The 14,366-nt window shown below is 39.3% G+C and overlaps 2 protein-coding genes across 2 annotated transcripts in view; both read left to right on the plus strand.

The window, feature by feature from the left end:
* Positions 1-14,366, plus strand: part of LOC135076943 (homeotic protein proboscipedia) — a 69,937-nt gene that overhangs the window by 6,899 nt on the left and 48,672 nt on the right. Inside the window, exon 2 of the mRNA XM_063971464.1 lies at positions 4,770-5,410. Within this exon, the coding sequence (XP_063827534.1) occupies positions 4,933-5,410 (478 nt within the window). The 5' untranslated portion in view covers positions 4,770-4,932. The remainder of the gene's footprint in view (positions 1-4,769; positions 5,411-14,366) is intronic.
* Positions 1-14,366, plus strand: part of LOC135076942 (testin) — a 110,796-nt gene that overhangs the window by 1,257 nt on the left and 95,173 nt on the right. The gene's annotated exons all lie outside the window — the stretch shown is intronic.

Raw genomic sequence — 14,366 nt, forward strand, 5'->3', positions numbered from 1 at the left:
CTATTCCCACCTGCTGCTCTTGCAACTTCTGTAGCCAAAAACTAGAGCTTGATAGCCAATAAAAACCAAGTGAAGGCTGAGTTATTCCCAGGGGAAAGTTAAACTGAACCTGCAACGAAATAATTTAGAAGATATAGGTCATCAATAATATCTGGTAGTTTGGTCTCCATTGCAGAAGCACGACCCTCTCTAATTTACCAAATGCAAATTCAGTCTCCGCTCTGACCAGAAGGGTCAGATGTCCCTTAGTCTCCTCTTACGACGTCTACGAGTAGAGTAGGTGTTCTATTCTATTCTGATTTGCACCTCTTCTTCTTCTTAGTCGGGCACTCTTGTCAGAGTGGTCGTGGTTGCGCTGATGAGGTAATTGGTGGGGTGATGTCATCTCCGAGGGTAGCTCTCCTGGCGATGTGCTTCCATTTCTGACGGTTAGAGGCGTCGCTAGTACACTGGACGATGGTGGACTCAGTGGCCTTTGTGATGGCATCTATCCACTATCCAGCGGATTGGCGATCGACCGCGTGCTCTCTTGCCTTCCACCTGGCCTTGAACCAGTCCTACCAGTCTCTCCATCGAGTTCTCATTTCTAGAGACGTGACCAAAGAACGTCAGTATTCTTATAGCTTATAGGTAGCTTTGCACCACACGGGCATTTTTTTTAGATTATTAGCAATTAGTATTGCACAAATTACTAATATTCCCGTTAGATCCTCATGATAAGCTAAAATATGCTTGTGTTACGAGTGAGCTCACCACAATAGTCGAGCGGCGGTGGGATTCGAACCCGCGTTCCTCAGATCTCGAGTCGGCCAGTCCGACCCATTCACCATTCGGCTATCGTGGCTACGACTCTATGAAATGCCACTATAATTCTCGTGGTTCAGATGCGCAGGCGCTCGCGTGAGAATGGCTAATGGCGGCCGCTTCCTATGACACTGTATCAACTGTATGACATGATCCTATCACAGCACTAACTATGCGTGCGGACGACATGCCCATTGTCTGCCTTTATTGGGTGTGAATAAAGAATGGACTGGAAGTTACGATGTTATCTGTTGTCTTTCTATTTACTGTATGAAGTAGGAACTTTATTAACGTCCTACAGTATGAAGATAAAGGAAAAGTTTTTAGTAAAATAAAAAAAAAGGGTCTTATACAAAAAAAAAATCTTGATTCTTATTTTTATTTAGATCATCAACTACTAAAAGTAAATTACATTATATAAACAAACCTTTTCTGGGTGTTACATTCTATTACTCATACTTATTCGTATCATTCTAAATTAATTGAAAAATAAATTCGTTTTCAGAGATCTAGGATAATCCTGGGACTCTGTAATACCCAACCACTCATATTAAATTTTTCGTTAAGCTGCTTCAAATTAAATCGTTTTTATTTGCGAGCATACTTCTTGCATGTTACTCACTTAAGTTTGTTGAGAAAACATTTTAAGATATTCATCAGAGAAAAATCAACCAGCATTTGAAAATTTGAATCTAAGTTTATCTCCACATAAAGCTGTCCATGCTGCCCCACTTAGCATTCAGGATGAACCGCGCTAAGTGACAATGAGGAAATTAGTGGGTAAGGATTAATTAGAATTCGTGATGAAATCTCAACTAGAAGTTCGGAATACGAATGTTCGCATTACTATGGCAGAAGAGTAATTAATTGAGAGATGCGACTATGAGAGTAAGTTTATGAGTTTTTTTTAACCTCCTTATTCAAGCTACGAAATATCAAGAAGCATGTAGTAACCATCAATAATTTTAACAACATCATTGATATTTTGTAATAAAGTAACACAAGCAGCAGGAACTTAGTATAACTTTTTCATGTGCTTTATATTTTGTTTTTAATGTTTACCAAATAATGTTAAGTTCTTTTTCTCTTACTACAATCCAGTATCAGTTGTTTATTTTTAAGTGATTTGTCAATTTTATTGGTTGAACTCTACACTCTACTACTCGTACATATCTACATATTTATTTTAGTTATTTGTATCCTTGTTTTCGTATATGAATTTAAACATGGCAAAGGCTATTACTGAACAAAATTATCAAATAGTTCTGGATAATCACTTTAGAAGTACTTAAGTTTTTCTTCATACTCGTAATAACACGATGCTGCGTAATTCATACCCTGAGCCTTCATCCTACGCATCTTAAACAGTCAATCACAAATTACCTTAACCGGACTTTAACAACTGCAAACCAGCTTCCTAAATAATGTAATGCCATAATTGAAACAATTTTCCGAACGCACCAACACACTAACAATGTTGCTAACAAGTGCACACGCACATCGTGAATGTGCGTGTCTTCGAACCTGTATTTACGTGTAGGTACAGTCAGCGCCAAATAGCTCGTGACACACAAACTAGCCAAAAAGTTCGCAACACGTCTTTGTTACAATGGAATAATCATCATCATTATTTCAGTCATAAGACGTCCACTGCTGAACATAGGCCTCCCCCAATGATTTCCATAATAAAAAATATAATAATAATAATTAAAAATATCTTTGGACTTTTTAAACTAAGCCTCTAATCCCAAACTAAACAAAGCTATATAAGATAAGGATGTGTTATCAACTTTTTTTCAGCCACTTTAGGTGTCACTAATTATTTGACGCTGACTGTACATATTCCCATGTTATGTGTGTGAGTAAGTTGATTATGTATTTGCGGGTGAGTGTGTTGTGTACATACACAACACAGCTACATAGCGTGTATTTATGTTGTGGGCGGCATCCGGGCGCACGCCATTCGATTCCCAGAAGAGGAAATTGTTACGGGCAGCAAATTGGTCCCTAACCACTGGTTTGAGCGGCTCCCGCACGCAGATGTTTCGTTATGTATCGTGTCTGTACATGGACTGGAATTTCTTTGGGTTCGGCCTCGCTCACATGGGCGAAACTTTCAGTCGCTGAACTGTATTTTTTTACATTTAACTTACCTACCTTATGCAATATTATGTAGGTCTCAGGCCCAGCAGTGGACTCTGTGAAAGGAATATTAGGACTGAGTTACACCACCTAACTTTGACGGTAACTATAACGGTAACCGATGTTTTTTGTATGGAGTTTGAGAGATTTTTGGACTTTTGTTAAAGGTAAAGTAAGATGGTGCAACCCAGCATTAAAGTAGCCTTTAACTACTAATGCATTAAACATTATAAACAATATAAAACATTCTGCGATGCATAATCACAACATTTACAACTTCAACGGCTTTCAGTAACAGTTTTAAATATTAGAATATTAAGTGAAATCATTTTAGAAAATTGAAATTGCAATACCCTCTCACAGTATCAATAAAGATTTAAGAGCGTTAAATTAGGAATACTCCTATTCCGTAAGCCAGATTCGCAATACACAACGTCTTAAAATAGGGCCATAAACAAATTCATAAGTAGGCAGTGTTCGCGTTTTATGCGTTTTTAAAGGGATCCCGCAGGGGCGCCTCTAACGCCAAGTGAAACTGGCATCCTGCAGAGAAAAGATGGGGAAACCTCACTTGAACTTGACTTGATGTACAGAATATGTAAATACGCAATACATTTCCATAAAATATTTTTTCAAAGTTAACATTAAATAAAAATATTTTAACTATTGTTGTTTTCGTACTCAAAAAGTACAAGTTAAAACAATACTAATAAAAATTTAGGCATATACTTAGTGCCTATTTAACTTACATAACATCACAAAGAATATCCGAGCCCGCATAACAATATAAAAGGAAATTACGTTTCATTGTCCGTCAGTGTAGGGTGCAGACGGAACATTTTAATTCAAAACACAGACCAACCCATACGCATTAAAATAGGTTTAACCGCCAGCCGTTCCATTTTCGAAAAATAAAATAAAACAAAAAAGGCGCGCGTTCCCGCCATTTCTCCCTGCCGCGCCGCAAATTCCAGTGGAAAAAATCGTATTTCGAACGCGGTTTGAATTTTAATTGACATTCAGCTGCTGCGGCGTGGTACCACAGAACGGGTATCGCGAGCATTTTCGAGTTTACATCTCGTTTCGGGCGTTGGGGTCCGTTCGAACTGCGGTCTTAGTGCGTATGGTCCACCAGTTGCAGGCAGTTTGAATGATACCACACGTTCACGACCCATGGTGCTTCAAATAAAATTTATACGAAATCATAAAGTATTGTAATCGAAGAAGCGAGGAGAGAAATATCAACTTATAAAAGTTACGCAATGAAATTTTTAAGCTTTGCAAGAAGTAGTAACGAAACTTGTTATGAACGGATGATTCTATACATATGTGTAGAGCTGTAAATGCTTATCTCTACATTATTTTACTATGAACAGAAATAGGCATCATTCCAAATGTTTAACGAATGTCAATAAAAATATATCGCTACAATTTACATCAGACAATAGGGATTATATTTGAAGGTCCTCTAGCAGTCATTACTCCATCATTATTCAGTGGAGCCCAATTTTAATAACTTCATTGTTGAGCCGTCGTCACGTGCTGTACACTCCACGATGCCCGCTAAATTACAATAAACAATTTGGAGCGCTCATTATTTGCGGGTTCATCACGATGTTAGGCAGTCAAATTATTCAACACAAAGCCGCGGTAATGTCAAACATTCGCGAATAATTGCGGAATAACCACCAGACAACCTTCTCCCGTTACGTTTAATTTGGCGCCTTTCAATTCGACTCGACTCCGGGATGATTAAGTCATTCCGTAATGAATTAACGCTGGCCGCCAAACTGCCGACTCAAACGTTCCATTCTCTCTTTCAGATAACATGACTACGAATCGGGATCCGGCGCAACCGTATTTCAAAGTCATCGTCCGATAAACCGAGATGTGTAAACGAAAATGTTGACGCATGGTGCGAAACGGAGACCGAATTCGTCACGTGAATGATCGCGGCTTGGAAGGAGGGTGCGCACTCCGGCAGCGATGCAAGAGATATGCAACACCGCCGCGCTGCCGCTCGACAGTAACCTGCTTGTGCGCAAAATAAAATGCGAAGAGTTCCCCGCGGTGAGAGGGAAGCAATCGAGAGTTGGCATGGGGGTGCGCGATGAGATGGAGGAGGAGTTCGCGGTGAAGACGAGGAACACGCCGCCGATGGGGCCGGCGCCGGGGCCCGAGCACGCGCGCATGGAGCACGGCAACGGCTTCTGGCTGGCGGCGGTCACGGCGGGCGCGCCGCACGCCATGCTGGAGACATGCACCGAGACCGGCTTCATCAACAGCCAGCCGTCCATGGCGGAGTTCATGACGGCGCTGCCGCAGCTGGGCGGCGGCGAGCTGAGCCCACAGCACACGCCGCCGGGCTACGCGCCCGACCTGCCCTCCCCCGGCGGCGGCCTCAACGTCCCCGAGTACCCTTGGATGAAGGAGAAAAAAACCACCAGAAAAAACAGCCAACAAGGTAAGTCCACCTTTATAATCTGATAACATCAAACGAATCCGCAACAATCATGTTCCAGCGCTAACGCTCCAATCGCGCGCCGATCGGAACGACCTCCTCCATCAAACGACGACGAATTTGGTTTCGTAAGTACGCCTAACTGCCGCGTGAGTAACTACTTCAGAATTTTTATTGTGCCTTTCAACGGCAACAACAAATGGCCATTCAACCATTGTGTTCTGGTTCACGGTCCCAGGGTTTCTTTAATGAACATCAAATTACTCCGAAATATATTGAATTGTATAGCGACGACGTTTTGTGTCTGTAACTGTAGTTGCCGGTGGGAGTGGTGCGAGCCACTGACCCGCCTCCAGCGCTCCGTGTAACGGAACGGAATACTCGACATGCACTGTAACCACAAATTATAAGTGAGAACGGTTTAGAACTTTATTTTTAGATGCTGACATGTAAAGTGGATTCCGGTTTATCAGCAATCAAAGACAGACCCGGAGAATATTACAGTTCTCAATATCTCATCTGTATTAATTCGCGATGTTCCGCGTTCCATTTCCCACAATATAGTTGTCATAACAGTTTTTGTCGGCGAATGCATCAAAAAACTGGCCCGAATTTGTCGCGGGACAAAGCTGCGGATGATCCATCACCATCCGTCGGGCCTGGGAACGTGACCTCACCTGGCCCGCGATTCATCATCCGGTACAAATTACATCACATACACGCGATTCCTTAGTAATCCTTGTGAATAATTGATAATCTAGGAAGGGCCCGGCTATTGTATAGGAAGTATCATGTTAGGGCAAAGTTAATTTACCTATTCAGTGTCAGTCAACTAAAGAATTGTTTTTCTTTTTACTCGTACTTATAATAACTGAAAGTTTACTGTGAATACTGATCATTTGAAAGCTCATTCTATTCAAGTAATGAAAATCCCAACTAATATTATAAATGCGAAAGTAACTCTGTCTGTCTGTCTGTCTGTCTGTCTGTCTGTCTGTTACGCTTTCCCGCTTAAACCTCGCAACCGATTTTGATGAAATTTGGCATAGAGATAGTTTGAGTCCCGGGAAAGAACATAGGATAGTTTTTATCCCGGTTTTTGAAACAGGGACGCGCGCGATAAAGTTTTTCTGTGACAGACAAAATTCCACGCGGGCGAAGCCGCGGGCGGAAAGCTAGTCAAAAATAATGTCACAAGTTTCCTTTGAATGCGAGTAAACATTTCACCATCACTCAAGCTTACAAGGCTTGTTGTAGTTTCAGGACCTTACCACTTACAGATAAAATCCCTAATAGAATAAGGATCTTATCTACGAGATAAACTGCGATATGTATTTGATCTTAATAACACCCGTTTGATAACATTACCGGTAACCAGCAATCAGCAATCAATACTTTTAAACCGTTATGTCAGATATCTATCTGAAAATTTACGGGAACTGCTGAAACCGGCCCTAAAGTACAAAGGTAGCCTTTCGAACTAAGCCTCACAGACGCAGCGTCTTTAGCTTTCGTCTTAAAGGTAGCCTTTGGAAGCGAGTTAGTGACGCGCGGTTGGTGGCACAAGACCAAAGCTAAAGACGCTGCGTCTGTGACGCTTAGTTCGAAAGGCTACCTTAAGTCTAACAAAAATGGTATTGCTATCAACATGATTAGAAGAAGAAGCATGATCATACACCGATACCTCGATATCTAAACACTTGACGTCAGCGCCCCCCGCTGAGCGCCAAGGGAGGCCCACAAATAACACATTAGCTAAGAACAAGGTGCTAAATGATATGATTTGTGTTTATTTTGAACCTGTCAAGAGCTTCTTAACATTGTCATGTATAAGCATTATATGCATTTTTTTAAATAAACAAGCTGTGACTAATTTGTCTCAGAAATCTTAGCCATCATTTAAACTCATAAAAAAACTTGGGGATTTGGGGATTTAAAACGCATACAATTTGGATACAAATCAAAACAACTATGCCAAATGCAAATAAGTAAAGTGAGTAAAACAAAAATACAGATGGAAGCATAGTAGATTTCTGGAACCAAAACAGGCACGAATGTGAAAGTCACTTGATGATACTGCATTTCGAATAGAATGCTGAAATAAAAGTAGAATTGATTGAATTTCAGCAATGAATAAAATTTATACTGAATCATTTTATAAAAGCAAACATTTGTAAGGTACGAGGCTGGATGAATGTTTGTTGTCTACTTCTATAAGCAAAGCTACTAGACGGACTTAGATGACATCTATCGTCATGATTTCTACCACCAAAATCTAAATAAAAAATTAGTAGACTAACTACTTCAGCTACTTTTTATAGAACTCGGACAAAGTCCAGAGGAAAAACTGGTAGAATGGATTCTTTAGGGGTGAAAACTTTGAGAACTAAATAATAAATTCTAAGCATCAGACCCGTTCAAAAACGGGTGAAAATACAACAATAGTAGGTAGCTATGAATTAAAAATCTGCAATGAGTAGCTAGAAATTTTAGTTCAATCGTAAAAGTAATGTTAATTGTATTCCTGAAACAAGACCGAGATGTGAAAGTCACGTGCTGACTCTCCGAATAGAGATGTGCGCGAAACAAAAAAAGTATCGATTAAACGTCGGCAATGAGTAGGTAGGAATCAGTGTATTCTGATCGGCGATGATACTAGTGTAGGTTAGGCAGGGGCGCCGGCCGTGAACCGCGCGGTGATCCGTCACTGTCACCGCTATCGAGCGATGCACGCCGCGCCCGACCGTCTGCGGACAGGGCTGCGACTTGCCAATGTTATTTTGAAACGGTTTATTGTTAAACTAAATAGAAAAAAGTAAAAACCAGCTTTATAGTGGTTACTGAAAAGCTAACAGAGGTTCGTTGGGCTCCGTCATTCAGTGTTCTGACATCTAGTATCAAAATTTTACCATATTATCACTAAAAAGGAAACTGAACTCCTTTTTTCCCCAGCACAATAATGGTTAGAAGAAGATGCCGTTCTTTTGTTTTTTTTTTTCTTCTTCTATCATGTCATCCCAAAACTCTGCCACAATACATTTTTAGTTGTAAAGTTTAAAAATAAATAAGTATTAATAAATTAAATATCTCTTCTTATTCGATAACTAGCGGCCGCCCGCAACTTCGTACGCGTGGATCCCGTTTTACCCCCTTCATCTATCTTACGCGGTTTAGATTTTTTCATACAAATGTTTTTTCCCGCTAACTCACGTTCCCGCGGGAATTTTGCAATATCCTGTTGTAACTAAGCTTTAAGTTTACTAAGGTACTTACATGCCAAATATCAAACGTCTAACTTAAGCGGTTTAGATTTTTCATACAAAAGGATTTTCCCGCTAATTCCCGTTCCCGTGGGAATTTCGGGAATTCCTTGTTGTGACTAAGCTTTAAGTTTACTAAGGTACCTACATGCCAAATTTCAAGCGTCTAACTTAAGCGGTTTAGATTTTTCATACAAAAGGATTTTCCCGCTAATTCCTGTTCCCGTGGGAATTCCTAAGTATACTATAACCTGCCCAGGAGTACGAAGAATAATTGTGCCAAGTTTCGTTAAAATCCGCCGAGTAGTTTTTGTTTCTATAAGGAACATACAGACAGACAGACAGACAGACAGACAGACAGACAGACAGACAGACAGACAAAAATTTTACTGATTGCATTTTTGGCATCAGTATCGATCATTAATCACCCCCTGATAGTTATTTTGAAAATATATTTCATGTACGGAATTGACCTCTCTACAGATTTATTATAAGTATAGATTAACTTTAAGTAAACCACTATACCAAAATTAGAAATTGAAAGAGTTGCCTACTCTTCGACCTCTCTTCGGTGTCTTCGATTATCATATTCTTCATCTTAATATTTCATCATCTATCAAGGATGCTCTACGATTATAAAACCTTCATTTACATAACACTCAGTGGGCAACCCTGTAGGTGGCGCTCGCTGCAGCCGGGCGCGACGCTCTTGCGCCGCTCCAAACTTAGATATTGGATTTAGCAAGTTTGACTGATTCCCTTAAGTGACGCCCTGACGTATATTTCCATGTTTCCTCCAAAGCTTCCGACTCGTAATCTTTTCATATAATTACTAATGTTCCGATATTTATACTATTCAGAATTAGGTTTCGCATCTGTTTATTTCTCTTTTATTTTATCGACAAAACCAATTACTTGTAATTAACTGTGTTTAAAAGGTATGTAGGAGTTTTGCCAATCTTTCACTTTTTACAAAAAAACATTACACAAAAAAAAATTGTTAGTCGTCAAATTATACTTATTGAAAGTAACAGTTACATAACAAAAAATACTTTCAGGGTGCTCGAATTCGCGCCGTGCACCCTTTTTAACTTACAGCCGCTTTATAACCGCTCTACATTCGCTATGATCAGATCACGTTTCCATTTTCTCATGATCACGATCAATCTGCACCGTGAAAGGCAATTGAGTCCGTCACTAGTCTATCTAGGCACGTATAAGGGACACGAAACAAATCGTCCGGGACCACGCCTCCGGCCTACGAGAGCTCGAGATCGAAATTAAAATGGACGCCCCAACTCGATCGATCATTCCGATTCTTTAATACAATGCCGTATTATTTTCGCAGTTGCAATTTGTGGACGGACATGTGATGAGACGATATGAACTTCTTTGTGCCACGAAATTGCATCGCAACAAAAGATCGCTTAGATTAAGAAAGGATACAGCTGACGGTTTTTATAAAGTTGCGGCTTGATATTAATATGATGGAGCTGGTAGCTGCCCTCTATAAACGGTATTATAAATTCAAGAAACTTAATAAATAACGTATATTTTGCTTCAACCATGCGATCATTCTTCAAGGTTTGTTTAGATACTTTCAGTAGTTTAAGAACTTTTACATCAACTCCTAGTTTGTTCATCAAGCTCTCACTCAACGCATAGTTGCCCTTGGGGTGTTTCTTTTTGCTGTTTTTAGGCAATATTTGTTTTAGTAGTGGTAAAAAAGGCAGTTTTTATTTAAAATGCAAGCATCATAATTCGCTGCATAAAACCGAAATACGCCTAGCGTGCGTGCGCTTAAACAACCGAAATATTCACCGTAATACGAGCCATTACCGTAATGATGATGGCATGGGAGCATCGCCATTTTGCGTCTTTGCCGAGCCTAATTTATTTATAGTGCCTTGTTTCAGTTTTTGGAAACTTTACCAACTTTTAAAATACGCCATGATACCATAATTTGACTCATGGTGTTTTTATTATCTTCTCTGAAGTTTTAATGGCTAATTTTCCCTAGTTTTAGTCAAGGAAAGAGTGTTGATGAAAAATTTTATTGATTCCTACTACATTACTTAGCGAGAACTGGACTCATTCTATCTTATTGACGAGGTTTTTAAGCCTCTACTCTACATAATCTTGTCTCTTCTTTAGCCAAAATGTAAATGAATTACTAAAAATATTATTTCAACAAACTCATTCAGCACTTTATAATTTGTAGGTAACCACAATAATCAAGAAATCTGGACTTCGAAACCGAGTAATTCAATGTTTACTCATAATAAATTATACAACAACACAAAATTGCAAACAAGTGAAAGTCCAACAGCAAAAAGTTCTCAAGAACCTGCATATTGACACTTTCGATTTCGCAAAAATAAGTCATAAATCGTTGCGATTCGATGTGGTTAAAAAAAACTGCAATGCCTCAGGTAGTCCTTTGTCTATGGAAGGTGAAGTGGCCACAGATAATACATTTTGTGGCCGGCGCTCTTTGATTTATGTGAAAAATGAGCGTAAATTTTGGGTTAACAGGGACCCAGGGCGGGTCAGGTCCCGATTAGATACATTGCGCCTATTATATCATACGGAACACGTATTTTAGAAGTGATTTAAGCAGTGTCCAGTCAGGAAATCATGTTTTTACTGTCGTGGTCATTTTAATGGTTAAATCATTAGATGTGACCTTCAACGAAGATATGATTGAGGTAAATGTTTCTGAGACGTTATTGAATTAAATAACTGTGTTGTAACTAAATATTTTTAAAGTATTTACGATGTACTAGAAGCGTTCTGTGCTCTGTACGGAGAACTGTTTATGATATTTTCATGAGCTACTTACAATTTTCACCACTCAGTGCAGGTACATAAAGTATCTACTGAGTACCTAAGACTACTCGTTTCAGTATGACATTCACAAGCATCATGAAATCTAGGAGTGCTTTTGTAATACTAACCGAGATTGCTTCAGATCCAGCCAAAGCAACTCATTCAGATATTTCTCCAACTCTCGTCCATAAATCAATATTTTTCATACCATAATAAATATCCATTCACAATAACAGTATTAATTATTATTAACCCACCCAATACAGAGTTAAAAATAAACGCAGTAATTCTCGTGGCACGGTGGCATTCATTGGCTGTCAATACATCGACCGGTATGATTTACGCGGGACTGGCTAACATTCTCACCTCTTGGGTCGGATCGAACCCAGTTTAGGGTGTTATGTCCAAAATTCGTCATAAATTTTATCGATGCTCAAATGTTTTTATTTTCATCTTATTTTGTATTGTTTTCATAGTAAATAGCTTTAAAATTGTACAAAATAGTGTTCCTGCCTTTTCTAATACATACTTTTTTTCAATAACGACTTTCAGTCTCTATAAACAGGCTTTAAATTAAGTAATCTTTACTCAACTCTGAAAAAACTTTTATGTAAAGACTGGAAAAACTTTGGTCAAAGCTTTTGCGGGTCTTAACTTCAAGTTTATAATTAACATTTTCAGGAGCATCTATTTTGGTTTTTCTTAGTGAGCGTTTTCGACTTACTTATTTTATTTTATTCTCTTTTCTTTGACTATTTTTTATATTATTACAATACTGTTAATTGAAATGGGCTTTTCAAATATATAATATTTAATTAATTAATACCACTATCTTAAGCTCCAAGTTAAGCTCTTTTTACAAAATTCTAGACTTGTGCCACTTTGAAGTAAGTACCTAAAATAAGTATGAGCACGTACTTGAGTAATCAACATCAAAGGTGTGACAATACCTTTGATGTTGATTAAGCATTTGGTGATAATTGGACAACTAAGCTGGTAAGCTACTTCGAGGCCATTTAATCCAACCCTAAAGACCACCAAGACATAAATCAATGCGTACCGGACCGATTGACAAGTGCCGGTTAGCGCCGCGCTACCCTATCGTAGTTTTAGTAGCAGGTAATTAATAATATGTATTGAATATAGATTCTATTATAAGTATGTGTATTGTAAGTATGTGGATTAAAAATTAAAAGATCAAGTTTCACTTCAGATCTAGAATAAGCTATAGTGAACAACATTATTTGTGACTTTTCGTATGCAAATCTGATTTTTTTTTGTGGTACGAAATTATTTACATCTGTTGTTCTTTACCAATGTTACCATGTAAGCAACCGGACATGATACTCCCACCTGTATTTCAGTACTCCATAACTTGTCATTGTTCTCACCATAACGATAGTGGAAATATCAATTACTGTAAGGGACAAAACACGACTTTTCAGGAGAGCCAAAAAACGATTTTTTTTTTCTTTATACCTCAATATCTTTTTATGTGATGTTACGATTTAAATAGTTTCTATGGCAAAGTTTCTTAGAATTTTCTGTTCTTTCATAATATAAACGCCAAATTTTCGAAAAATGGGTAGTTTAAAAGATAGCATGTCCCTTACATTAAAAAAACGAGCTTGACTGTACCTTACAATGTTGAAATTTCACAGTATGGAATGTCATGTATGTTGTAAGGTACATTTAAGAATAAACACGACAGTAATATTATTGTAACTTGACAATTTTAACATTGAAACCTGATGTAAGTAGAGGTTGCATTCGAGTATTCATTAACAAAACGAAGAGAAGAGATAGAAACAAGACAACTTAGTGTTCACAAATGCAGTTGGAGGCATCAAATACACATCACCAATAAAACATTTAGTCACTGATGATGCCTACGTCTGCATTTGTGAACAAGTTGTCTTGTTTCTATCTTTTTCTGTTCATTTTTACGCAATTAGGTTTTTTTTTTCAATTATCGTTCGTTCGTTTTAGCCGAATGACGTCCACTGCTGGACAAAGGTCTTCCCCCAAGGATTTCCACAACAACCGGTCCTGCGCCACCCGCATCCAGGCACCTCCTACAACCTTCACCAGATCGTCGGTCGACCTAGTGGGGGTCTGCAGCACATTACGTCTTCCAGCTCGTGGTCGCCACTCAAGAATTTTTCTGCCCCAGCGGCCATAAGCTTTGCAAGCTACGAGCTCCATCCACTGCCACTTGATTTTAGCGATTCTGCGGACTATGTCAGTCACTTTGGTTCTCCTGCGGATCACGTCATTTCTGGTGCAATCACTACGAGCATAGCACGCTCCATCGCCTTTGACCTTGAGTCTTCTTATGAGGCCCACAGTAAGCGACCATGTCTCAGATCCATAAGTTATCAAAGACTTTTGTCTTGAGACAGTGCGATATTTCAGACGTGAGAATATCACGAAGTTTCCTGAACGTTGCCAGCCGAGTTGGATTCGACGATTGACCTCTTCCTCGAAGTTAGACCTACCTAAGGCTGGTTTTAGTGTCACGCAGACCGTCAGTGCGGATCGCTCCGCACAGCCAATCTGTATGAACTGATAGGGAGCGAGCGATTCCTGCGGACCGCATTACTCTAAAACGCTTCCTCGAAGTTTACAGATCGGCTGTGTGAAGCGGATCCGCACTGGACGGTCCGCGTGACACTATAACCAGCCTAACTGGACTGTTTGTACTAGGTATATATAAGTGTCAACAACTGCCGAGTGTAGAGTATCCAACCTTTAGAGGAGTGGGTGCAACACGGACATTTGACATGATTTTGTCTTGTCCATGTTTCATTTTAAGACCCCCTTGTTGAGAGGCTCGACTCAGGCCATTGTGCATTGTGCCTAGATCTTCC

The sequence above is a fragment of the Ostrinia nubilalis genome, chromosome 12 (genome assembly GCF_963855985.1).
Source record: "Ostrinia nubilalis chromosome 12, ilOstNubi1.1, whole genome shotgun sequence".
In the NCBI taxonomy this organism is placed as follows: Eukaryota; Metazoa; Arthropoda; class Insecta; order Lepidoptera; family Crambidae; genus Ostrinia; species Ostrinia nubilalis.